This window comes from Podarcis melisellensis (assembly GCF_964234715.1).
Source record: "Podarcis melisellensis genome assembly, chromosome: 11".
Lineage (NCBI taxonomy): Eukaryota > Metazoa > Chordata > Lepidosauria > Squamata > Lacertidae > Podarcis > Podarcis melisellensis.
Window position 1 is genome coordinate 668541 of NC_138543.1, and position 27684 is coordinate 696224.

The window sequence follows — 27684 nt, forward strand, 5'->3', positions numbered from 1 at the left end:
GGGACACATTTGTTGGTTCTTGATGAGTGTCTGACCTCTGATACTGCGACCACATCAGCTTCCTCATCCCCCTCCAACATTGACATATCTCCATCTGAATCTTCCTCTTCATCTCTGGTTCCGCCAGGAATCTGGTCCTCTGTTTCTTCTAGTGTGTTGCCTTTAGGAGGGGCTATGACACTGGAAGGCAGCTCAGGACTTTGCCAGGATATAGAAGGAAAGTACGCAAGTTCTTTAATCTTCTCCGAGTCCTCAGAAAAATCCAGAACACTAGTTTTAGTATCAGCTTTGCTGTGTTCATCAAAATATACTGCATGGTGCGCATTTGTCTTACCAGTTTGTAAGTCCATAGTTCTGTATCCCTTGCCTCCAGAGGTGTACCCCACAAGGATACCTGCTTGCGCTCTGGAGTCAAGCTTGTCTCTGTGTTCTTTGGGGACATGGTAGTAACAGACTCTCAAACACATGTTATGTGCGACAGATTGGGAACTATCCCATACCAAAGTTCGAAAGGTGTGCACTTTGCCCTCTTTGTTGGCAATCTGTTCTGAAGATACACTGCTGTATTCACTGCATCTGCCCACAGCTTGTGTGACAGGGATGCATCCTTTAACATGCTTCTGGTCATTTCCATGATGGATCTAAACTTTCAGCTATGGAATTCTGTTGTGGTGTGTAGGCAATTGTGGTTACATGTTCAATTCACTCCTTCGCCACAAGAGTCTGCATTTCACGTGAGCAGTACTCACCTCCATTGTCAATCATTAGCATAGCTGGAGCTCTCTTGAACTTGTTTTTGACCATGGCTATGTATTTCTGGAACATTTCCAGTGTGCCACTCTTTTCTTTGATGAAATACACTACACAATAATTGGAGAAATCATCAAGAAAAATCAGTATGTATCTGTCCCCCGTCCCCCCCGTAAGGGAATACTCATTTGTCCACATAAGTTACTGTAGACTACCCGGTATATCAAGCACTTTAGTGCTTCTCTGCTCTGTGCAACGTGGAAATGAAGGTTTTACAGCTTTCTCAGTAATACAACCTATGTATCAATGTTGGAATTTTGTTGCTAGCTGTTACCTGCAGTCCTTTTGCATGTTTATCCTTCTGTAAGTCTAGAATAAGGGACGCGGGTGGCGCTGTGGATTAAACCACAGAGCCTAGGGCTTGCCAATCAGAAGGTCGGCAGTTTGAATCCCCGCAACAGGGTGAGCTCCCGTTGCTCAGTCCCTGCTCCTGCAAACCTAGCAGTTCAAAGTGCAAGAAGATAAATAGGTACTGCTCTGGCGGGAAGGTAAACAGCGTTTCCGTGCGCTGCTCTGGTTCACCAGAAGTGGCTTAGTCATGCTGGCCACATGACCCGGAAGCTGTCTGCGGACAAACGCTGGCTCCCTCGGCTGATAAAGCGAGATGAGCGCCGCAACCCCAGAGTCGGTCACGACTGCACCTAATGGCCAGGGGTCCCTTTACCTTTTTAAGTCTAGAATGACGTTGGTGTCTCTGTGTCCCAGCCTTCTATGCTACAACTGCAGCTTCACCTCATCCTTCTGGCTTGAATGGGCCACCTTGCGGATCTCTCTGAAAGATCAGCCTCATATACATCATTTATTAGTTTAGCTTGAACAAACACTTTACCATTCTTTGTAACCTTGCATTGTCCATTTCCAAACGTTATCTGGAAACCCTTTTTGGACACACTAATCAGATTGCAGCTGAGCTGTAGAGCATACAGGACTCTTTCCACTGTAGTATGTAAAATTTGATTGTCTATATTAAATTTCAAATTCACAGAAGCAGCCCCTCTCGCTTGGACAATATTTCCATCTGCAATCTCAATTTCTGATCCTACCGCATCATTTATCTCATGCGAGCTGGCACCATGATCCAGGATCCACTTACTGCTTTTATTTTTACAATTCTGGACAGCTAAATTCCTTTCCTGTAGCAGCCAGTTCCCTCTTCTTTTCCCCTTTTGGCTGAAAAGGGAGGGGTATCTTTGTTTTGGGTACTCTACAGTTCTTAGCAATGTGGCCTTCTTGCAATTGAAGCAAACTACTATTTTCTGTGTGTCTTTGGGCCTTGCAAACTGCCTAGACGCATAATTGCTGTCTTTACCCTTACATTTCTTTCTGGAGACTCAGCTCTCCCTCTGCACCCTCAAATAAATGGTCAGGACCCTTCTTTGTGGTCCATTATACCAACAAATGCATCAAATCTTGGTCCTAGGGATGATAACAGAAATGATGTCTTCATTTCCTCATCAAATGGTTTAGGAGTAAGCTGAATCTTTGAATAATTTCAGGCTTTTTATAGCTTCCAGGACTTTTTTTGTATCTAGGAGTGCTATTAAGCGTTGCTTCCAGTTCACAAAATTATATTCATTTAGCACAGGCAGGCCTCGGCCTAGATCACTATCAACTAGCCATCACACTAGCCATCTCAAAAATATAAAACAGATCTTCACTGCCTTAGGTAACTGTAACCTCTGAGGGAAGGGAGGGGGTTGCTTAATCCCCACTGGATAACCAGGAAGTAAAAAAAAAAATTATGCAACTCTGGGCCCATAACCCATGGTGGGAAGTTTTACTTTAGCAGAGTTAAACAATCCCCATTATAAGTTTATGCAGCGATCAGCTTGTTACTGACTCATCTGAGTTCTACTAACAAAGATGCCTTCCTGGATAAAAATCCCTTTGAATCCCTCTTAAAGAATGCACACACAAATCTGATTCATGTTAATATAAAACTAGTTTACTCTCAGATTCATGTAGGTTTACAGAGCTGTACCTGAAGGCAGGCTTAGGTTACATAACATGCTAATAAACTATACCAGAGGGAAGTTGGTCCTGACGTGACTGCAGCTGAGCAGTTATCTTTCAAAACTACCAGCAACCAACAAACTGGTTGTCACAGCAACCAGTTAGAACATGGAGGCCGTTAGTCCTCTGTCAGAATGTTGCACTTGACTGTAGCTTTAAATCCCACAATATCTTGATATATCACAATGTCTGAAATAAGGGTGAACTATGTAGAGGTGAATGGGGTCAACTGTTACCTAGGCAGAGAGAGGTGGAGAGGAAGAAGCTGCCAAACTTTGTGTTGATTCGTGGACAGGGTGGAATGGAGATGGAAAGCAGAAGAGTGAGGCGCTGGAGGGGGAACCTGCACCCCAACATCCAGATTCTCAACACAGGGCAACACAAACACATGCGCATATACACAGAAGGGTAACAGGAATCGGGAGAAGCATTGACTGGCTTCATGGATTTTCCTACCGCAGTTCTGAGGGTGCAGGAGGAGGAATGCCTCCCTGGCCAGCAGCATCCTAGTTCATTTGCTTCCCACTTGGTTGTCTCCTCTCAGCCCCTCATGATGTGGTTTGACCTGGAGCCTCGTGGTTTGAGAGGGTGGGAGTGGAAGGGGGGTGTCAAGCTGCCATCTTCAGTCCAGGTAGGGAGGAGAGGCAGTGGCAGGGGTGGGGGAGCAGCTCTGAGGTGAAGATGCACATCTGCTGAGGCTGCTGCTTCCTTCCTCCTTGGGAAATTGGGTGCCCTCCCTCAGTGCGAGGGGAAGGGATTGTGGCTCTGGGGAAGAAGGCGAGTGAGCAAAACAAAGAGATGGTGGTGCACTGCTTGTCATCCCCTTTTCCAAGCTTGGGTATGTGCAGTTTGGAAGAGGGAAGTCCCCTTCCCTCTACAGATTTTAATCCCAGCAGCAGTGACTCTCCCCTTCCTGCCTAGAAAAGTCTCAGTTCAGCTGAGCCACCCCCCAGGAAGCTGTCAGTCCCCAATCCTTTTGTTAAAATTTCCCTCAAATTCTATTCAGATTCACCTGACAAGGTATTGCGAGGTCAAAACAGGTCATAATGTGGATTCAAAACCAGTTTTGGACGATATATTGATGTATTTCCCAGCCCTAGTGGCTGGTTGAAACTGCTGAGGAGGATATCATGGAGAGTCTGGGACTGGGGAACAGAGAAGGATGACAGTCCTTCTCTCCTGCCCCCGCCTGTATTCAGCTCCTGCAGTTGGAATAGCAGGACTCCCATTCCCCCTCTTTCCTCCCAGGGAAAGGAGTGCAGCACTGGGATCTGGGGGAGTGAGTGTCAGCAACCCCTAGGAGCAGAGGAAGCAGAGTCAGAATCGGAGGGCATAGCCTGTTCACCCAGGACCTTGTGATGCTCCCATTGTAGGGAACATCCTCCTCCTCCTCCTCCTCCTCACTTTTAATTTGTATACTGCCTTTCTATCTTACAATACTCAAGGTGGTTTACAAGCTGAAGAAACAAAGAATGTACACCTTATAACAATCTAATGCAACACAAAAATGTGATAATAAAACAGACACATCCTGCCCAAATTCAGTGCCTTGCCCCATCTTTAAAAGCATATGGGGGTGCATACCAACCTATTGGAACAACTCAGTTGCTCCATGCAATTCTGAACTCCTTACCCTGTTCTTGGACTTCTTAAACAGGGCAGCTGCTTCTAACCTGGCTGGCCCCACCTTTTCTGTCATCAAACCAGAACTTAGTAGCTGCTGGGACTTATACCTGTTGCTGAACCTGCCTCCCTTTTTTGCCTTCAGTAATCTCCCCCAACAAATGGTTTACATTTAAGACTTTCTTTTTTAATCCTCTTCCACTGAGTTTACACATAACCTTAGATAAATGAATAGTTCAAGGGACTCTGAAGTTATTTCTATATTAAGCAAAAACAATGGGTAAATAAAGCTTTGAAATTATAGCTTTCTTAGTTGGTTTCTGCTTAACACCATTTTTGTTGTTGTAAGAATGGGTTGAACAGCCACAATTCAAACTATGTTTGGCAAATGCAACCTACCAGGCCAAAGTGTTCTGAAGTGCACTGTACTCTGGCCTTTATTTTTAACACAGAAATCTGACTCGGTGAAAGCTGCAGGTCCCAGCAATCAGTCATCTCTTTAATCAAGCTGAAAGGCCACCGTGAAAGGCAATTGCTGTCTGTTCTCTCTCATGCCAACTGAAGATCTAAGCATACAGTTTCAGATTCTTGCGTCTTCATGGAGACTCCCAGATTTCCATTCATTGCTACCTGTATACTTCCATGTACAGTGGTACCTCGGGTTACATACGCTTCAGGTTACGAACTTTGCTTCAGCATAAGAACAGAAATCGGGCTCTGGCAGCGCGGCGGCAGCAGGAGGCCCCATTATATAAGTGCTGCTTCATGTTAAGAACAGTTTCAGGTTCTGAATGGACCTCTGGAACAAATTAAGTACTTAACCCGAGGTACCACTGTAGTTGAAAAGTTAATGGGGCCTAACCAGGACTCTTGGATTGCCAATCTAGCCATACAGAGTTTGGCTGCACAGTTTTTTGTGCATACCACATGGGATAAGTTCTTTCTCATTAACTTTAGAGTTGTTATGTCATTGACCAGGATAGCTGACAGCAGATTTTTCTTAATAATGTCAGGCTCTTAGCTGAATATCTGTACTTTAGAGCGCTACTGTCAGAGCTGCCCGAGGTCCCAGCTCACAAAGGACCAACGCCAGTGCGTTACTATTTACAAAAGTCTTTATTGAAGTTCAGTTTCGATTTCAAAGCCGTGGCGCGCAGCTCTACGTCTCAAACTCTAGACCGCTGAAGCTCCGTCTGAATCTCCTCCCCCCAGACACCAGTTTAAGACTCTAGCCTTGCTCCACCTCTTCCTTTGCTCTTTCCTCCTCTGGGTCCGCCTGTCCGCTGGGTTTCTACACTCTTCTGACGCTGATTCCCCTGAGTCTTCCCCCTGCCTCCGGCGGGCTTTAGGACCTGGTTCCCAATCCGTGTTTCCTGCTGTGCCGCGCGCCTGCACATTTGAACTTGGCGCGCGCGCCCAGCCGGCAACCTTCCTCCTAACCGTTACACTGCTCCTGTCACTGCTTCCCCCTTCGGGGAGGCTAGCTGAACCTGACTTCCCCTGCGTTCCCTCACTCTGCGATGGAGGCGTGGCCAGCTCTGACTCATCTTCTCTCCCTGCTGGGGGAGACGCTGGCCCTGATCCCTGGGACTCTTCCCCCCCACTACGCTCTGGTGGGGAAGCTGGTCCTGATCTCCAGCTGCTGCTTTGGGAGTCCCCGCTGGCCTCTTGTTTCTGGTGCGTCCCCCCTGGCACTCCCCTTGCCCTGGCCATCGGCGCCCCCTTCTGGGAATCTTCTGATTCGCTGGAGAAGCTCATAGAATCTCTCGGGTCACTGTCATACTCCCCTACGCTTCCCTCAGATTCTTCCCCTTCGCTCTCCATTCCCTCTCTCCCCTGTGCCTCTGTTCCTGAGCCCCTGACAGCTACATAAACTAATAAATGGCTGTACTAAGAAAGGATGTAAATTAGTGTTGCAGTTTAATTTACTGGTACATTTTTGTAATGATAGTTTGATTTTAGTAGCATTTCTTCTTAAAAAAACTATTTGAGATTGGAAGACCACTCAATGACACAAAATTTCTGGCCAGTTCTAGTCTTACTGCAAAATTAGTAGCTTTGGGTGGCCCAGATAAGCACTACAATGTGGACGCAAACCTCATACATATCTACTCTTTTTGCACATCTTCCTTACTGAATCAGTTGCTCGCATCTGTTTGTCTCAAAAGACAATGGATTGAAGTCAAAGCACAGGAGAATCACAGTGCCTGCTGTGGCTGCAGAGGCTAGTAACTTGTGACTGCTGTCCCCTGCGTTCTTTTTGCTGTATTAGCAGCACTGAAGTGACCTCCCTGGAGTGCAAGCCTGGGCAGTGTTATGGAGGTCCTGGACTGGCCAGACAACAAGACCCCTCTCTCAGCCTCACTGATAGGGTTCAAAGGAAAGCTTAGCTGCAGGAGTTGTTGGAAGGAGGTGTATGAGACACCATCTACCTGTCTTGGGGACTTGGATTTGTGTAGGGTTGACTCCTGAGCCCTTTCTTCTCCCAAAGATGTCTTGTAAGGCAGCAGGTACAGGTTCTTCCTCAGGGTTTACTCCCATAGCCTTTCCCATGAATAAGTATAGCCGCAAGGCAGCAGAGGTTGGAGCCTCTATTTGTCTTGTTCCTCAATCCGACAAAGCCTGTCTTCACATGGAGGGGAAGTCCCTACTCACCAAAGGGTTTTAGACCCAGTTGAAGTCATTTCCTGTGTTGTGGCTGCTGTCATGGCATGCTTTAAACCATGTTATGGTGTTATGGCTGAGTAGGGATTTGGACTCTGGCTTCCTGTAAGATATGAAAAATGGTCCATCAAGACTTTGAGTCTTCTGGATCCTTAATAAAATGACCTTGGACAAGTTGGTGAATTAGGAAAGCTTTATTATGCTTGCAAGCGGGTGACCTGGTTACACAAAGTGTCAGAGGAGGCACACAGAATCAGGAAATTATACAAGTATTTAAAGTCTCGAAGTTCATTCTCCCCCTCCCTTACAGAAAAGGCATGGAAAGTCCCCAGCGTATCTTGTTTGTTTAATTAGCATAATAACATTCCATTTCCCTTACTAATCATTGTACAAATATGGTCACACGCCCCCACCCAGATAACTTTATTGACATATCAGCAGAACATTTTTATTGCAGACCACAAGCTACCCTAATTTCTATGCTCCTATCCACTGTATGTTAAGTTCAAGCCACTTCCTTACTTGATGAAGACAAGTGTAACCAACAGGCAATAGCACTGTATGATTGTTTAACCAACAGGCATAGATGTGTGCATAGATACGTGTTCATGTTCCAACCGTGTAGCTACATCATGTGTACTTGCAAAGTTCTTGTAAAGTTCACTTTGTGATTAGGCATCTGTTCTTTTGAAGTGAATAAAGCATCAATAATTGCTAATGCTAAGGTAAAGAATTGCTTTTAGGTTAGAAGCATTTTATTAAAAAATGGCCAAGCTATAGTTTACTGAAATGAGTACACTCAAATAAATGTTTGAATAAGTTGAATAAAAACATCTTATTCTAAAAGCAATGAAGAGGCACCAATTATCTCTGACACTTCCCAGATCTGCTTATGCCACCCTGGCTCTTGCATCACATCATTCTAGACAATGCTAGGTTGCAATAAGATATGCAATACCATATCTTTTAATCTTATAATTTAGGACATGATTCTCAATCTGCACATTTTCTGATTTCAATTTTGTAAAAATGTTCATACAATTATATCTACTATATAATAATATAATATATCTACAAAAGTTATAATCTGCAGAATTATCTCCTCACTGAAGTTATGTCTCACCCCAACATTATATTCTTTTAGATTCCAGGGTTTTAAAAAATACATTTTTTGTTGCAGAAATCATTTTTATGATTATGTTAATTAAGTAACATGAGAATCATTTTAATATTGCTGTTCATTAAGTCTTATGACAGAGGTCAATGACAAAGCGCATAGAAGCCCATTATGCCCCTTTTCCTGCCACTTGTTGCTCGTATTACTTTATTTTTGTTAGCTGCCCTGTGACCATTTTTGGTGAAGGGTAATACAGAATCTTTTAATTAATAAATAATTTAAATAAAATAATACTGAACTTATAGATGGCACTGTTTCTTCATTATGTTTGTTTGGTATCATTGAGCATCACTCAGTAACTCAACCCCATGCCAACAAAATGTGATCTTGTTCTTTTTATCTGCCTTGTCTAGATTGGAAGATTGGTTATTGGTCAGAATGGCATCTTATCCACCCCTGCTGTTTCTTGCGTTATCAGAAAGATCAAAGCAGCCGGTGGGATTATTCTGACTGCTAGTCACTGCCCCGGAGGACCTGGAGGAGAATTTGGAGTTAAGTTTAATGTTGCCAATGGAGGTATGTAATTTTAAGATTTATGTTATCAATTGTTTTGAAGAAAGCAGATTGAAAATAGACTTTTATACTTGTCTAAAAATTCAAAAATACTGTTTCTATATTTTTCTAAGCAGTCTAAGATTTTAATAGATTCAGTTATTTTAGTGGGTTGTATCCTAGAGAAACCAACAGGTGCTCAGTGATCAAATGTCCTGGAGGCTTTGCCAACTTCTTTTAAGATATTTTATACATGCCATTATTATTGTCTTTTGCACAATCTGGTGTCGTTTGAAATCTACTAGTATGAAGTCTCATTTTTATATACACGGAAGTCCTTTGGATGGTCACCCTACTTGGTCATGTAGGGTTTTGTGCAAGCCCATAGAAAATTGTATGACATTTATTTATCAAACATATACCCTTCTTTTTCTGGCAGTTCAGTTTCATGTAGTCCTGAATATGAGTGCATATTCTCATTTGCATCAATAGAAACATCCATTTCGTTCCGTAGGGCTCAAATCGATTTTGCTATGCCAGCAGATATATGCATGCGTGTCAGTTTAGTGTATGAGAGGCTTTGTTCATGTAGCTTTATTTCACTGAATTGGGTTATTAGTTTTGGGGTCAAAGCTTCTTTGAATGCACTTGTATTTTCTTCTTTTTAGTTCCATGTAGTAGACTAGGAAAATTAACTATTATTCACCAAATTCAAAGGGCTTAATTACATTTCTTAGGAGATCAAAGGCCAGAGACTTAGGCTGTTGACCCATTAGAATTCAAGACAAGGATAAAAGGAAGCATTCTGTAGGCTACAAACATCTACAATATAACTTTCATGTACTGCTGATATGTGTGACACTATTTTAAGCTTGCATTGTTTCTCAGTTTAACACTATACCAAATCAATACTCTGATCCTGAGCATATTTTACTCCAGCAGTTTTTCTGAGTGTGTTCAAACTACCTATACTGTACCGACTTTATAAATGTATGCATTTATAATTTCAGGACCAGCTCCTGATGTTGTTTCTGACAAAATCTACCAGATCAGCAAAACCCTTGAAGAATATGCCATTTGTTCGGACCTGAGAATTGACTTATCTCGGCTAGGAAGACAAGAATTTGATTTGGAGAACAAATTCAAGCCTTTCCGTGGTATTGTATTCTTTGTCATAGCTTTCGTCTCCATGTTGTCATGTGAATATAATGTCTCCCAGCTGCTCAGCTCTTACAATGAAGTTAGATTGTCCATTCCAATCTTTAGAAGGGCTTTTCCCCTATGATCATTTGAGGGTTTCAGGAAATCTTTGATATACCTTATTATGCCATTTTGGAGTCAATGTTTCACAGGCTATGATTGACATCCAGCCCAGCCCTGTAACTCACTGTATTTACTTTAATTGTATTCTTATTTCATGTTAGCTTCTAGAACTTTATTTCACTGGGCATATTCATTTTTAGCTTCTACTTGCTGAGCTTTAAACTTTAGCTTTACATTCTGATTCCTTCATTACATTCTACTCAGTTTTGATTATGGTAGGTTTTGTTTTTATTACTTTAGGTTTCTAAATCAATTGTTTGTTTGCTTTTAAAACAACTTCTATTTTTATTTGTTGTTGCTGTTATTATTTTGTTCTATTTTAAGTAGTGGGCAACATTTTTGAAAAGGGAGCATGGACATTTCTAACAGATATAAATACGATCCAGCCAGAATTAAGCACCAAATCCAATTTAATATGATGGGAAAGACATGAACATGTGCTTAACTTCACTATGGAAATCAACAGGACAGCAGTAATAAATGTTGGCTGGCTTGTGATGCTTATAAATAAATGATTTTTTGCTGGAACATGGGTGTCACTTCATCTCTAATTTCATCCTAGACAATACAACTGCCCAATTTACCCTTGCCTGTGGTCCTATCTCTTGGGTATCCTCCTTGATTATGGCACCTTGCTTAGCCTTCACTTCGCAAATAGGATTTTTGCTTACTCCTACAATATCTTGAATATTGACAATAGGAGGCATCTGACATCACCCCACAATAACAGGAGTATTTTTGTGGGCACTTGGCTGCTGTATTTGCTTGAGGCATTGTAGAGGGAATGGCCCCAAAGTTTCTGTGCCATCTATTTTCAGTTGCTGAAAGACAACATACACTAACTAGATATTTCTTGGACCTTTATTTGCACAGTTGAAATAATAGATTCAGTGGAAGTCTACCTCAATCTTCTACGGACTGTCTTTGACTTCAGTGCCATCAGAGGGTTGCTAACAGGGCCAAATCAACTTAAGATCAGAATTGATGCCATGAATGGAGGTAAGGAGGCCCATTTTTAAACATGTAAAACGCTAACATAATGAAAATAAAATGTTGTTTCAAACATGAGCATGATAGCTAGGTAGTTGTTATGCAGTAATAATTTATACAGCAATCCTAAACAATGCTCACTAAATAAACACATTAAACACATTGGGTGGTATTCAACTAATGTTTACTCTGATTAGATCTATTTAAATTAATGGGCCTAACTCATGTTCTTTCATGATACATGGGTCTACTCTGAGTAAAACTGAGTTGAATACCACCCATTGGGACTTACTTCTGAGAAAACAAACAGGATTGCACTGTTAATGTTACAAGTACAGTGCTCAAAATGTTTCAAATATATTATCCAAGTAATCTTTACAACAGAGATTGTCAACCTGGTCGCTACTGCCCACTAGTGGGCGTTTCAGGATTCTAGGTGGGCAGTAGAAAGTTCTACAGCACAAACTGAATCCTCCTTCCATCGAGCGCTGGTGGGTGGTAAGGAAATTTTACCATCAAGAAAGATTCATTAGTGGGAGGCAGATATAAAAAGGTTGACTACCCCTTCTTTACAACATAGCTCAGTATTCTTATCCCCGTGGTTGGGGTGAAGACGGAGACTGAGAAATCTCCTATGTCAGAGACAAGTCTGAGTGAAAGGAACTTTATGTAAAGATAGGATATTTCTTCAGATGAAAATTTAAGATTGAATTGAGTTGGCCCTGATAAAGAACAGTCATAGGAAGGGACAGGTCATATTGTATTAATAAACTCCATAGCTTTGCTCTGGGTATAAAAATGGAATGAGACAATGTCTTTTTTGTCTCGTTCCACAAAACTCTAATGTTATGGAATAAGGGCAGTTCTTAAAACAGAGAGTTTCCGGGAACCCCAGGTTCATGTGTGAAATATCGCTTTCAATAACTGCAGATTCAGACACGCTGGTGAAGTTTTCTTACTTGACTATGCCAGCTATGGAAGGTACATAATTGCTGGCCTGGTCATCCAGTGTCAAAGCTTTCTCATATGACTGTAATGTACAGGCACTTTTAAACACGTACTTTTCCACAAACACTCTATTAAGACTGTATCATGTGATTTTCTGCTCGTTTTGCTTTGGCGTTTGTTTATCTGAATAGAGATAAATGGCTTCTTATGAAGAAGGGATTTGAATGCTATCAAAAGGGTTATTTAGTAGAATTGTTAGACAAGTTGAGCACAACTGGATTCCTGTGCTTTGTGATATTCCAGTGCTCCCTTTCAGATTGAGAATATTTCTCATTCAACAGAAAACTGTCCTCTTTTTTTCTGAAGCCTCTGTCATAACTTGTAGTGAAGTTTATGATGTCCTGTTTAATATAAATTTATCCCATTTCTGTTTGGTCAAAATGGTGGGTGTTCTATCTGGACATTAATTAAAAGATGGTCCCTAAATTGGAAAACAATTCTTTTTGTAGTGATGGGTCCCTATGTCCGGAGAATCCTGTGTGATGAATTAGGAGCTCCTGCTAATTCTGCAGTTGACTGTGTTCCTTTGGAGGATTTTGGTGGCCAGTATCCTGACCCGAACCTGACACACGCCACTTCTTTGTTGGAGGCAATGAAAGGAGGAGAGTATGGCTTTGGAGCTGCTTTTGATGCTGATGGAGTAGGTATTTGTGTAAGATCAGATTTGGTAGTTTAAGAGTTGTCTTTATTTGTTCAACTTTGACATTCACAGAGGGACTTTCAAATAAATGTCTATTTAAAAATGTGGAAGAAACTGAAGATCTAGCTACCAGCTATGCCCTTGAAAATTCCTCTGCTGTTTATGAGCAGCTCAGTTTTTCAAAGATTACTCAGTGTTGAATCAATTCAACTTTAATTGCTTACAGAAAGTCACAAGGTCACAAGTGAAAACTATCAACCAGCTCTCATGCTGCTGGAAATGAAAAATAATATTTCATATTGGCCTGAATATAACCTGCACGTTTCCCCCCAAATTCTGACCGTGAAAAGTTAAAGTGTGGCTTATATTCGCGACCTTACACTACCAGCAAAGCAGCATGACTCCCCCACCCAGAAGCAGCCGAGGTATTGTTTCCCCCCACCCCATGAATTTTAAAGTTGTGGCTTATTTGTGGGTGAGGCTTATATTTGGGCCAATATGGTACATAGATGTTAAATTCAGTGAGGCTTACAGTTTTGAACATGTACTGCAACCACAAAGTCTTTTTTTTTAATGGAGGAACTAAATAAATGCAAGCTTGTACTATAAAACAGAAAGATACTTTGGAGGCAAAGAGTATTTCGAAATGCTACTTTGGGGGCACACTTTCATCTCCTCTTTGAAGGGCACAGTTCTATTCACTCTAGGTTGCATCTCCATTTCAGTGAAACTGGAATGGCTTCTTCAATCCAATTATTGCTCCCACTCTCCTCATCTAGCTTCTGATCCTTTCCCTTCTGGGTTGATCTGCCTGGAAAAACTTCCTGCTTGGTGGATGGAAGATTCCCAGGGCATGATCTGATAGGCAAGATGTGCCGGGAGTTCTCCCCTTTCACTACATGGTTCAAGCAGGTATAAAGGAAACAGTTAATAGCCCCACTCTTGAGTAGCAAGTTTGAGTAAGGGTCTAATTTCAAAATCTATCTCACAGATAAAGACCGTTTACTGTTTCCAAGCAGTGGTAGTTGCAGCCCAGCACATCTCCTGGAGAGCTGAGGGTGGTGGTGGTGGTGGTGATAAAAAGACTTGCTTGTGCAGCAGGTTGACATCTCGGTTGGCCTCAGCCAGCCACAGGGGCTGACAGAATTGCCTTCAAAATTCAAACAGACCAATCCAGGCCCTGGTGGGTGGGGCAGTGCTTTGACGACAGACCTGGCAGAGCCAGTCTTTGGTCACTTACGCCACTGGGGCATAAAAGCCGGCTGCATTACAAGCAGGCAGAGCAGTCTGGAATGGACACCCCACCTGCCCACCTTGTATGTTGTGGCTCTGCCTGGAGGTAAGAGGGCAGCACACATGTCTGGCCTTGCTGTAGAATTACTTGGTTGCCATCTTTGGGGCCAGGGAGGAATTTGCCTGCAGACAAATTGGGCCTGTCTGGAGGATTTCCCTTCCTCATAGCAACTGTCGCAACATTGGTGGAAAAAGGCGTTGGTTTTGATCCTTACTCAAAAGCTAGGAGGTGGGTTGGTGCCCCACCCCCAGATTCAGGATTAAAATTCAGGGTACCCCAGTAAATAAGTCCGGGGTAGAGTTCTGTCTGAAAGCCCAGACAGGGCTAGTGGGCAGTAGAAGATTTCAAATGGTGACCTGGCAGGATTTGATTTGTGTCAAGGGGGGAGGCTTAACTCCAGGATTGACCCTGACGGAATTATCAGCCAGCAGTTGTGTTGGCTGATTCAGGATACATATCCAATGCCTATGCCAAAACCAACTTACACCTGTAATCAGTAATGTGGTTGCCTTTTGATCCCAAGCTGGTGTCAGCCATTTTCTGCTTCTACACTTCCAAACCCCTCCCCTCAGTGACTCCTGGCCCACTGTGCTTGGGTCTGCAAAATGTTGCTAATGAAATATATTTCTTTCCTGATTTTCTAGTGTAGAATGGTAGTGTCCTTTTATCTTAATCAAGCTCCATGTGAGCCAATAAATAGACCATGATCCCTCCAGAAAAGATTTGTTTTAAGGTGAGAAAGAGACAGTATAATGTTATGAAATATAAAATTTATTATAAATTATGTTTCCCCTGATTTAAAATGTTCCCCAAATGTATTCAAACAAGTTAGAATTTCCCCTCAGTTTTGGAAACAACAACAACTTATTATTTATACTCCGCCCATCTGGCTTGGTTTCCCCAGCCACTCTGGGCAGCTCCCAACCAAATATTAAAAACACAATACAGCCTAGTCAAGCCTAATCAATAGAAATATTATTTTTTAATGGGAAGCATATACGTACATGTATCTCAGTGCTATGAGACTGGAGCCAAGGAAGAGTTATGAGCCACCCTTTTGCTGGATTGTGTGTGAGGGAATGTAGAAAGACCCCCAGCTTGAAGATGACCAATTTTACAGTTGTGGATGAACCTCTCTACTTATTTTTTCTGCCCTACCCCTAATACGCTTTCTTTCTCTTCCAGGACCGCTATATGATCCTAGGCCAAAATGGTTTTTTTGTGAATCCTTCAGATTCATTGGCCATCATTGCTGCCAATCTCTCCTGCATTCCCTATTTCCGCCAGATGCCTGTGCATGGGTTTGGTAGGAGTATGCCTACTAGCACAGCACTCGACAGGTAAGGCAATAATATTCACTAGTGTGACTGATTCCTCAGAGACTTCAGCATCGTTCACCAGAATGCCAGCAACACCAAAAGCAGCTAATTAGTGATACAGCTTTCAGTATAGACAGCAAAATATTCAAATAGGATCCCAAACAAGGATTGATGTACTCCCTTATTAAAAACCTGAAATTGTTGGTTCATTTTAAGAAGTATTGTGATTTGGATTTTTTTATTTTATTTGGCAAATATATGTAAAAGGAAGAATATATATATATATATATATTTAAAATGTGATCTGCTGTGACTGTTTTCTGCCTGTAGTTTTATGGGCAGGAAAAGTTAATCTTGATCAAAACAGTTGGCCAGCATCTCTCAGGTGAACTGGGCTAAGTATCTAAAAATCGTTACAACCTTCCTTTTTGCAGCTCCTTTTACCCAGAACAAGTCTATTTGCTGAAAATTGTTTTTGATTCATATGAATCTATAGACATGTACACTAACCTCAGCAATGTAGTGGGAATGATGTGCAGATCAGCTCTATTGCAATATTTGAGCTATTTCCTTCTTCTGAACAGTAGTCTAATCAACATTTCCCCCCATGGTATTCAGAGGGCCTCATTTTTTTAAAAAAGTGAAAACTCAAAGCAAAAGCCTAGGTCTTGTCCTTCTGAAAAAGTTTTTGAGAAGATATGAAAAGGAACTTGGAAAAGAAGAAGACCTGGAGGAAGAGAGATAAGCATGGAGGAGAAGAGAGGAAGAAAGGGAAGAGAGGCTGAGGGGATGGAGAGGAGAGGGAGAGAGGCGGAGGAAGACTGAGAGGAGGTGGAGACGGAGGAAGGGGAGGAAGAGGAAGACGAAGAAATCACTGGAAATAGAAGTACTAGAATATAAATAAGGAAAATAGGGTAAAGTGAACACTAGTTAAATATAGCAATGACTCTTAAGTTTTTGTCCTGGAATGTGAATGGTTTGAATGAAAAGTCTAAGAGAAATAAAATTGAGAAGGTTTTAAAGAAAAAGAAGATTGATGTGATTTGTTGCCAAGAAACACATGTAGCCAAAAAACACAAACATATTTTAATAAATAAAAAGTTGGGAACAGAGTTCATTAATTCAGATACTAAAAAAAAAGAGGGGTAGTGATTTATGTGAAGGAGAAATTGGAACCTAAATTAATATGTAAGGATGAGGAAGGAAGAATTCTACGAGTACAAATTAATCATCAGGGAGAAAAACTCAATGTGGTGGCGGTCTATGCGCCAAATACAAATAAAATGGATTTTTTAAAGAAATTGGAACAAATATTATTAGATCTAGAGAATAATAAATTGGTTTGCCAATACCAGAATTAGATAGAAGTGCGAAAAGGAAGAATTTGAACCAAGGGAAACTACCAAGATCGTTTAATGACCTTGAGGAAAACTTAGATTTAATAGACATATGGAGACATAATAATAATAATAATAATAATAATAATAATAATAATAATAATAATAATAATTTATACCCCGCCCATCTGGCTGAGTTTCCCCAGGCACTCTGGGCGGCTCCCAATCAGTGTTAAAAACAGTACTGCATTACATATTAAAAACTTCCCTGAACAGGGCTGCCTTAAGATGTCTTCTGAATGTCAGGTAATTCTTTATCTCTTTGACATCTGATGGGAGGGCGTTCCACAGGGCGGGCGCCACTACCGAGAAGGCCCTATGTCTGGTTCCCTGTAGCCTCACTTCTTGCAATGAGGGAACCGCCAGAAGGCCCTTGGTGCTGGATCTCAGTTTCCGGGCTAAACGATGGGGGTGGAGACGCTCCTTCAGGTATACAGGACCGAGGCCGTTTAGGGCTTTCAAGGTCAGCACCAACACTTTGAATCGTGCTCGGAAACGTACTGGGAGCCAATGCTGATCTCTCAGAACCGGTGTTATGTGGTCCCGGCGGCCACGCCCAGTCACCAGTCTAGCTGCCGCATTTTGGATTAATTGCAGTTTCCGGGTCACCTTCAAAGGTAGCCCCACGTAGAGCGTGTTGCAGTAGTCCAAGCATGAGATAACTAGAGCATGCACCACTCTGGCGAGACAGTCCGCGGGGAGGTAGGGTCTTAGCCTGCGTACCAGGTGGAGCTGGTAGACAGCTGCCCTGGACACAGAGTTAACCTGTGCCTCCATGGACAGCTGTGAGTCCAAAATGACTCCCAGGCTGCGCACCTGGTCCTTCAGGGGCACAGTTACCCCATTCAGGACCAGGGAATCCTCCACACCTGCCCTCCTCCTGTCCCCCCAAAACAGTACTTCTGTCTTGTCAGGATTCAACCTCAATCTGTTAGCCGCCATCCAACATCCAACCACCTCCAGGCACTCACACAGGACCTTCACCGCCTTCACTGGTTCTGATTTAAAGGAGAAGTAGACCTGGGTGTCATCTGCATACTGATGAACACCCAGTCCAAACCCCCTGATGATCTCTCCCAGCGGCTTCATATAGATATTAAAAAGCATGGGGGAGAGGACAGAACCCTGAGGCACTCCACAAGTGAGAGCCCAGGGGTCTGAACACTCACCCCCCACCACTTTCTGGACACGGCCCAGGAGGAAGGAGCGGAACCACTGTATGACAGCGCTCCCAGCCCCTCTAGATGGTCCAGAAGGATGTTATGGTCGATGGTGTCAAAGGCCGCTGAGAGATCCAGCAGAACTAGGAAACAGCTCTCACCTTTGTCCCTAGCCCACCTGAGATCATCAACCAGCGCGACCAAGGCAGTTTCAGTCCCATGGTGAGGCCTGAATCCCGATTGGAAGGGATCCAAATGGTCCGTTTCCTCCAGGCGTGCTTGGAGTTGTTCAGCAACCACCCGCTCAATCACCTTGCCCAAGAATGGCAGATTTGAGACTGGGCGATAGTTGGCCAAATTGGCTGGGTCTAAAGATGTTTTTTTAAGAAGCGGTTTAATGACCGCCTCTTTCAGCGGGTCTGGGAAGGCTCCCTCACAGAAGGAAGCATTCACCACCCCGCAGAGCCCATCGCCCAGCCCTTCCCGGCTCGCTTTTATCAGCCAGGATGGGCAAGGATCAAGGAGACAGGTGGTCAGTTTCACTCGTCCAAGCAGCCTGTCCACATCCTCGGAGGTAACAAATTGGAATTGATCCCATGTAACAGGACCAGACAGAACTCTAGCACTCTCCTGCCCTGGCCCTGCTCCCATGGTGGAGTCTACCTCCTTCTGAATCTGAGCGATTTTATCTGCAAAAAACTTTGCAAAAGCATTGCAGGAGATCTTGGGGTCCCTACCAGGCCCCGGTGGAACAGGTGGTTCCGATAGATTGCGAACCACCTGAAAAAGTCTCCTGCTGCTGTTTTCTGCAGATGCAATGGAGGCAGCGAAGAAGGCCCTCTTCGCCGTCGCCATTGCCACTTGGTACGCTCAACGTTGAGCTCTAACCCGTGTCCGGTCTGATTCAGAATGAGTTTTCCGCCACCGGCGCTCTAGCCGTCTCAACGATTGTTTCATCACCCTCAGCTCCGGGGAAAACCACGGGGCTGTCCGGGCTCCATGCAATCGGAGAGGGCGCTTCGGAGCCAGACAGTCAATAGCCCTGGTTAACTCCGCATTCCAGCGTGCCACCAGGGAATCAGCTGAAAGGCCATCAACTTGGGATAAAGCATCCCCTACCACTCTCTGGAAGCCAATTGGATCCATTGTGGTGGGGGCGGACCATCCGAATCGGTCCCACCTCCCTGCGGAGGGGAAGGGTTGCAGAGAAGTCCAGTTGCACCAGGAAGTGATCTGACCATGGCACTTCTTTTGTTTCGCTTTTAGTTAGTTTCAGATCACCAACATCCATAGAGGTGAACACCAGGTCTAAGGCATGCCTATGGCTATGCGTTGGGCCAGACTTATTCAGGGACAGCCCCATGGAGGCCATGCTTTCCACGAAATCCCGAGCGGCCCCTTGTAAGGTCGTGTCGGCATGGATGTTAAAATCCCCCAGGACAACCAAGCTAGGTGTTTCCAGGAGCATATCCGCCACGACCTGAAGCAGCTCGGGCAGGGAATCCTTGGTGCAGCGGGGAGGTCGGTACACCAAAAGGAATCCTGTACTGCCCCTATTGCCCAACTTCCAGAACATGCACTCGGAAAACTGGGTCTTCCCAGTAGGATGCCTGGTGCAGACTAATGACTTCCTAAAAATCACTGCAACCCCCCCTCCCCGCCCACATGACCTGGGTTGCTGTGCGTAAGAGAAACCTGGTGGACAAGCAGCGGCAAGGACAGGCCCATCTGCTTCATCCAACCAGGTCTCTGTCACACATGCCAGGTCAAATCCTCCATCCACAATCAGGTCGTGGATGGCAGTGGTTTTATTCATCATTGACCTGGCATTGCACAGCAACACTTTCAGGTCATGTGGGTTTCCCTTGCTGATTACTGTATCCTTCCGGTCAGGACCAGACCTGGAGGCAGGGATAGTCCTCAAACTAACGACTAAACCTGCCTCCTCGGTAATGACATGGTCTGGTCTTAGCATAACTCCTCCTCCTGCCCGTGATCACTGAGATCGGGTGTCCCAATACATCCCCCCCTGTGGAACCTGCCCCACCCAATCTATTGGCTGAGGCCCACTCCCAGGCAGCCATGACCCTTCCCCTTAAAAGGCAAAGTACAAACTATATAATAATTTAACAGAATAATAATAATAATAAAACAGAACAGAACAAAACAAAGCAAGAAACAATAGCGCTGACTAAATGCTTATCCCACCCCAAGCAAAAATAAAATAATGAAATAATATAATATAAAAAACAACAACCACCATTTAAAGTGCTGCAAATTAAAAGCGATTAAAACATTTAAAACCATGTTGTCCATTGCTGCTGGTAGCTGCTCAGGCCTCTAAACTGTAGTGGTAGTGCAGGCCCCGCCCCCTAGGCCGGATGGAGTTGGCAGGAGAGGGAGGGGTCTTCCCAACACTCACGCAAGCAGCAGCAGCAGCCGTCTTATGCTGTGGCGGTGAGTGCAGGCCCCGCCCCCTAGGCCAGATGGAGTTCGCAGAAAGGGAGCGGTCTTCCCAACACTCACGCAAGCAGCAGCAGCCGTGTCCCGGAGGCCTCTCTCAGGCCTCTTATGCTGTGGCAGTGAGTGCAGGCCCCACACTCACTTTTCAGAGCCACATCAGAGTTGGAGTAGACTGGATCAGATATGGATCTCAAGAGAATTAACAATAAAAGTGGTGAAATGTGAGATACAACCCAGAACCCTATCTGATCATGGTTCAATAGTGTTACAGTTAAAATGTGCAACTCAGGGTACATACAGATAGAGAATGAACGGTTATCTATTTGAAAATGAGGAGGTGATTGAAAAAGCTAAATCCACCTTGAAAGATTACTTTGATTTAAATATTAACAAAGAAACAAACATGGATATAGTTTGGGATGCCAGTAAGGCAGTTTTAAGAGGTTTCTTGATTCAACAAAACAGTTATAGGAAAAAGGTGAGAGAACAAAAAAGAAGAAGAGATACTTACTCAATTAAGAGAATGTGAAGAGTTTAATAATGAAACCGAATGAAGAAAGAAATAAGCAATTGTATAAGATGTTACAAACACAATATTCAATATTAATAAATCAAGAGGTGGAATGGGGAATTAAGTCAATGAAACAAAAAAAATTGAGTCAGTGAATAAAATTGGAAAATTTCTGGCGTGGCAATTAAGAAAAAGGAGAAAACAAAATGTGATTAACAAAATAAAAACAGAAGAACAACTCTTGGAGGATCCTAGTGAAATAAAAAAGAGCTTCCTTAAATTTTATGAAAAATATAAAAGAGAAGAAGACGTAACAGAAATAGGAAGATATTTAGAAGACAACAGAGTTAAATATTTATTGGAGGAGGAGAAAAGTCTATTAAACAAACCGATAAAAGTGGAAGAAATTCAAGAGGCGATAAAGAAGATGAAATTAGGGAAAGCCCCGGGGCCTGATGGTTTATCGGCCAAGTATTACAAAGTCCTAGAAGAACTTTTAACTCCGGTGCTTTGTGAAGTAATGAATGAGATTTTAAGAGGAGGAAGAATACCAGATTCCTGGAAAGAAGCATACATTACGCTAATACCCAAGCCAGACTCGGATAAGCTTAACATTAAGAATTACAGACTGATTTCATTATTAAATAATGATTATAAAATCTTTGCAGAAGTAATGGCGAATTGGTTTAAAAAGTGTTTAGTCAAGTTCATTCATAATGATCAAGCTGGATTTCTACCCAATAGGCAATTAAAAGACAATATAAGACACATAATAAACATCGAATACCATATTTTTCGCCCTATAGGACGCACTTTTTCCCCTCCAAAAATGAAGGGGAAATCTGGGTGCGTCCTATGGGGTGAATGCAGGCTTTTGCTGAAGCTTGGAGAGCGAGAGGGGTTGGTGCGCACCGACCCCTCTCGCTCTCCAGGCTTCAGGAAGACACCCGCAGCCTAGGCAGCCGTGCGGGAGTTCCCGCAGGGATGTCTAGACTGCGGATAGCAGCCTGCTTCACGGAGCGTCGGGCGCCCTGAAAGCAGAGCGCCCGCACGCCGGACAGACATCCGCAGCGTGGGGAGCCCTGCAGGAGTTCTCCGCAGGGCTCCCCACGCTGCGGATAGCAGCCTGCCGCCCGGCGGGCGTGGCGCCCTGAAGCAGAACGCCCCTCACACCGGGCAGACATCGGCCAGCCCCACAAGCTCGGGGGACAGCAGGGAGGCGCAGCACCGCCATCCCGCTGTTCCTCGACCTGGTTCAGTTTCCCCGACCTGCTTTTTTCCTTTATTCCCCCCCCCCAAAAAAAACTAGGTGCATCTTATGGGACGAAAAATACAGTACTTGGAATGTAAAAATGAAATTCCCGCGGTATTACTGTTCATTGATGCCGAAAAGGCTTTCGATAATGTATCCTGGCAATTCTTAATAAAATGTATGGAAACAGCAGGGATAGAGGGCACATTCCTGGAAGGAATAAAAGCAGTTTATTCGTACCAAAGAGCTAAATTAATTATTAATAATAATTTAACTGACTCCTTTGAAATTTCGAAGGGTATATGACAGGGGTGCCCTCTGTCACCTCTTTTGTTTATTATGGTGTTAGAAATAATTGAAAATAAGATAAGGAAAACTTCAGAGATACGTGGAATAAGAATTGGAGCAAAAGAATATAAACTGAAAGCATATGCTGATGATTTGATGTTGTCGTTAGAAGATCCACAAAAAAGTGTTGGTAAAGTGTTAGAATTGTTTGAGGAATTTGGAAAGTTATCCGGCTTTAAATTAAATAGAATAAAAACTAAAATGATGACTAAAAATATGAAGGAAGAATTAAGAAATCATCTTGAATTACAGACTGGGATTAAAGTAATAAAAAAAGTAAAATACCTGGGAATTTGGCTAACTATGAAAAATATAAATTTAATGGAAGATAACTATACAAACACCTGGAAAGAAATAAAGAAGGACTTGGATACTTGGAACAGGATAAAACTCTCTTGGTCGGGAAGAATGGCGGCATTTAAGATGAGTTTACTGCCGAAATTGCTTTTTCTATTCCAAAATATACCGATAATCAGTGGAACCTCAGTATTCAAAGATTGGCAGAAAGTACTCTCCAAATTTATTTGGCAAGGAAAAAGGCCAAGAATTAGATTTAAATTACTCACGGATCAAAGAGATAGGGGAGGATTTGCGGTTCCAAATTTGAAGCTATACTATGAAGTCTTGTGCCTTTGCTGGATCAAAGAATGGATTGTTATAAAGAACACAGACCTGTTGGACTTGGAAGGTTTCAACATCAGATTTGGCTGGCACGCATATTTGTTCCACAATAAGGAAAAGGTCCACAAAGGATTTTCTAACCATATTATTAGAGGGCCACTGCTGGAAGTATGGGAGAGAAATAAAAAATTACTGGAAAGAAGCACTCCTTGGTGGTTATCGCCAATTGACATCTTAACAACAACAAAAATAAATATTGAAGGAGAAAGATGGACTTATGAAGATCTGTTAGTAAAAACAGAAAAGGGATGGAAGATCAGATCATATGAAGAGATAAAGAATAAGCTAACAGGTTGGATTCAATTTCATCAAATGAACGCCTTGTGGACCGAAGACAAAAAGATTGGGATGAATGGGGAAAAAATCCAGATTCCAGGTAGGAATCCATTGGAAGGCAAATCAAAACTCCTATCCAAAATGTACAGTCAGTTGCTAGAATGGGATACTAAAGATGAAGAAATAAAAGAAGTAATGGTGAAATGGGCGATAGATTTTTGGATACAATTTAGAGTACGATAGTTGGAGGAAACTTTGGAATAAAGGTATGAAATTTTCAGCTTGTATAACACTTAGAGAGAACATGGAAAAAATGATGTACAGGTGGTACATCACACCTGTAAAATTAGAAAAAATGTATAAAACCGGAGACAAAACATGCTGGAAATGTAAAATTAAGGAAGGCAATTTTTATCACATGTGGTGGACTTGTGAGGTAATTAAAAAGTTTTGGGAACTTATTTACAATGAATTAAAAAAAATATTTAAATATACCTTTACAAAAAAAACCTGAGGCCTTCCTTTTGGGGATAATTGGAGAAGAAATTAAAAAGGAAGACCAAATATTATTCCAATATGCAACAGTAGCTGCTAGAATACTAATAGCACAAAATTGGAAGACACCAAAAACCCCAACTGTAAAAGATTGGCAAATTAAATTGTTTGAATACATAGAATTGGCAAAAAATGACAAAAAGGTACAAAGTTTAACAATGAATGGAATAAATCTATGACATATATTGAAACAGATGTAAGAAATTTAAAAATCACAGTAGGCTCGATATAGCGCCTGCGACGTAAAGAGATTAAGAAAGTGAAACTGCAGAAAGAAAACCTAGTCCATGTAAAGGGAATTGGGGTTGCTTGTGCATAAGTGGCCGCTGCCTTTGGCAACGTTCCCTGGCTAAACTTTTCCCTGGCTGAACAGCACTTTCTCCGTGGCTGTGTCAGTCACTGGCAGAATCCGTCAGTGGGCGTTTCCTGAACTTCTTCCAGCATAAAAACTCTTTGACACCAAGTCGCCGTCTAGCCTCTCTGCGCGGAAGTTTTCTGCGCAGAGTGGGTGTGGCCAGCGGAGGTCCTGGGCTCTCCCCGCTGGTCTCTGTGGAAGAGTCTTGGAGCCATCTCTCCGACTTCCTTTCCGGCTCTCTTTTCTTCCTGGTGTCACGCTGATCTCCTTCCTCCGATGAAGTGTTCCCTCTGTCCCGGCTGGGTCCTTCTCCTGCATCGCTAGGAAGCCTCACCTCCACTCTTGGCTCTGATGGCAGTTCCCTGACATCCACCTCCCCCCCAGGACCCCCCTCACCTCTGGCCCGTTCCTTTGGCCCAAATTCCTCTCTCCCCTCTGACGGTGATGCGGGGAATCCCCGGAAGGAGCTATCCCCATCCTCTGAAGATTCAAACATTGCTCTCCACCTGCTGCTATCTCTGCTTACGGGGTAATCTTCCCAATCCGATTCCTCTCCTTCTGATACCTCTCCCCCCTCCTCTTCGGAGGCCGGAAATCCCATAAACTCTTCTTCATCATCTGTGGTGCCAAATTGCTCCTCCCAGAACCTCGCTATTGGTTTGGGCTTCCTTGGGAACCTGCTGTGAAACTCCCCCTGGAGATACTCATCCTTGATGGTTTCCGCGGGAACCCACGTGTTTTCCGACTCGGGCTCCCCCTCCCAAGCCACCAAATACTCCACCTGTCTCTCTCGCCATCTTGAATCGAGTATTTCCGTGGCTTGACTACTGAGTTCCCTCTCCTCTACCTGTGGATGTGTGGGGACCTCTCTCTCTCTCCCTAGAAATTCCAGTCCCTCCCTGTATGGTGAGAGTAAAGACCTATGGAACACCGGGCATAGTTTCATGCTGGTTGGCAGCTTGAGCCTAAATGCCACGGGATTGACCTGCTGTGTTACCTCGAAAGGTCCCAGTCGCCTTGGCCGCAACTTCTTGCAACCTCCCTTGAACGGTAACCCTTGGGTTGACAACCACACCCGGTCCCCAACCCGTATGGTTTCCCCTTCCCTACGGTGCTTGTCTGCCTGCCTCTTGTACACTTCCTTGGCCCGTTCCAAGTTCATCTTAAGTTGTTGGTGTAAGGCCTCCATTTCCTCCACAAACTGCTCTGCCGCCGGTACACTCCACCTCTTCTCCCCCTCCCCTGGGAAGGCCCTGGGGTGACACCCATAATTGGCCATGAACGGGCTCATTCCCGTGGACACATGTTCAGCGTTATTGTACGTAAATTCAGCCAGCGCTAGTTTCTCCACCCAATCGTTCTGCCTCTCACTGACATAGCAGCGTAGGTATTTTTGAAGTATACTGTTCGCTTTTTCCGCTTGCCTGTTGGTCTCCGGGTGTCTGGCTGTCGAGAAGCTCACCTCGACTTGCAGCAAGCTCATGAGCTTCCTCCAGAACCTGGAAGTAAATTGCCTTCCTTGGTCGAACAAAACCCTCAAGGGGGCGCCATGCAGCCTGAAGATGTGATCCACAAACAGCCTGGCAGTTTCCTCTGCCGTCACCGCATGCGAGCAAGCGATAAAATGGCACATTTTTGTTAACAGGTCTACAACAACCATGACGGCTGTTTTCCCCCTTGACTTGGGCAAATCGGTCATAAAATCTATGGATACCACCTCCCATGGTCTTCCCGGTGTGGGTAAGGGTTCCAGTAACCCTGCGGGCGCCGCCCTCTCCCCTTTCGCTCGTTGGCAGCGGTCGCAACCCCGTACGTACTCCCGTACATCTTCCCTCACTCTTGGCCACCAGAACTGCCTGGTGACAAGCAACATGGTTTTGTGTTGACCGAAATGCCCCACCGTCGGGTTATCATGGAGTTGTTTGAGTACCCTTCTCCTCAAGTCATTCCCTGGTACGTACAGTGCTCCCCTGTAATACAGTACCCCTTCCTTCTCCTCAAAACCCCCATGGTTTTCCCCTTCACCCCTTAGTTCCCTGATTTTGGTTTGGGCGAACTCGTCGTCCCTCGTCAGCCCGGCTAGTTCTCGTCTCCCCACCAACACTCCCCCACACACCCATCGGTTCTCGGGGATCACATGTCGGGCTTCTGGTGGTCCCTCTCCTTCCATGTACTCCGGCTTCCAGGAGAGGGCGTCTGCTCTGACGTTTTCCTCTCCCGGCACGTACCGAATCTCGAAGAAGAACTTGGAGAACTCCTGAGCCCATCGCACCTGTCGCTGGTTGAGCACCCGTGCAGTCCTCCAGTATTCCAGGTTCTTATGTCCGTGCACACCTGGATCTTGTGCTGCGCCCCTATTAACAAATGTCTCCAGCGTCGAAAAGCTTCATAAATTGCAAGCAGTTCCCGATCATACACCGTGTAATTTTGCTCCGACTTGCTCAGCTTCCTCGAGAAAAAGGCGCACGGCCTCCAGCTGGACTGGTCTCCCGGCTGTAGCAGCACCGCCCCCATGGCTCGGTCTGACGCGTCTGTCTCCAGCCTCATTGGCTTCTGCAGATCCATGTGCAAGAGCTGCTCTTCCAAAGCGAACGCCCTCTTTAGCCTTTCAAAAGATTGCTGTGCCTCTTCTGTCCAGACGAACTTCCTTTTGCTACTGAGACAATCGGTGATGGGTGCGGTTAAGTGGGCGAAGTTCTTGATGAACTTCCGATAGAAATTCCCAAACCCCAGGAACCTCTGCACGTCCTTCCGGGTCTTGGGGGTCTTCCATTCCAGAACCGCCTGCACCTTGCCTGGGTCCATAGCTAGGCCCTTGTCCGACAACCTGTATCCCAGGAACTCGACCTCTCGGGCGTGGAATTGGCACTTCTCCAGTTTGACCCACAACTGGTGCTCCTGTAGCCTCTTTAGCACTTCCTGGACGTCTCTGACATGTTGCTCCTCGTTCTCCAAATAGATTAACACGTCATCTAAGAAGGCCACGCAATTCTTGTACAGCAGGGATCCCAACACGTGGTGCATGAAAGATTGAAAACAGGCTGAGCCTGATTGTAATCCAAAAGGCATAACTAAGTACTCAAAGGCCCCCAGAGGGGTGAACATGGTGGTTTTCCATTCATTGGTGGTCCTGCCAGTGTGGCTACGTGGAAGGCAATGGTTTCTGTGTGTCTGGAAACTCTCATTCTCATGGGGGGAGTCTGGTGCGTCACTTCTCCTCCCAGGAGTTCTCTGCCATCAATGGTCGTTACTTGTAAGGGACACTCTAGAGGCAGAAGGTGGAGCTGGTGCTCCAGCGCGAAATCCTTGCAAAAAAATTTGCAAGAACTGCCG

The 27684-nt window shown here is 44.2% G+C and overlaps 1 protein-coding gene across 5 annotated transcripts in view; it reads left to right on the forward strand.

Moving 5' to 3' along the window:
* The window catches only part of PGM5 (phosphoglucomutase 5), a 187259-nt gene that overhangs the window by 86090 nt on the left and 73485 nt on the right, over positions 1 to 27684 (forward strand). For all 5 annotated transcript variants that reach the window (XM_081930625.1, XM_081930621.1, XM_081930622.1 and 2 more), the window contains exons 2-6: positions 8641 to 8803; positions 9790 to 9936; positions 10976 to 11101; positions 12550 to 12740; positions 15220 to 15374. In XM_081930625.1, coding sequence (XP_081786751.1) covers positions 8641 to 8803; positions 9790 to 9936; positions 10976 to 11101; positions 12550 to 12740; positions 15220 to 15374 — 782 coding nt within the window. The remainder of the gene's footprint in view (positions 1 to 8640; positions 8804 to 9789; positions 9937 to 10975; positions 11102 to 12549; positions 12741 to 15219; positions 15375 to 27684) is intronic.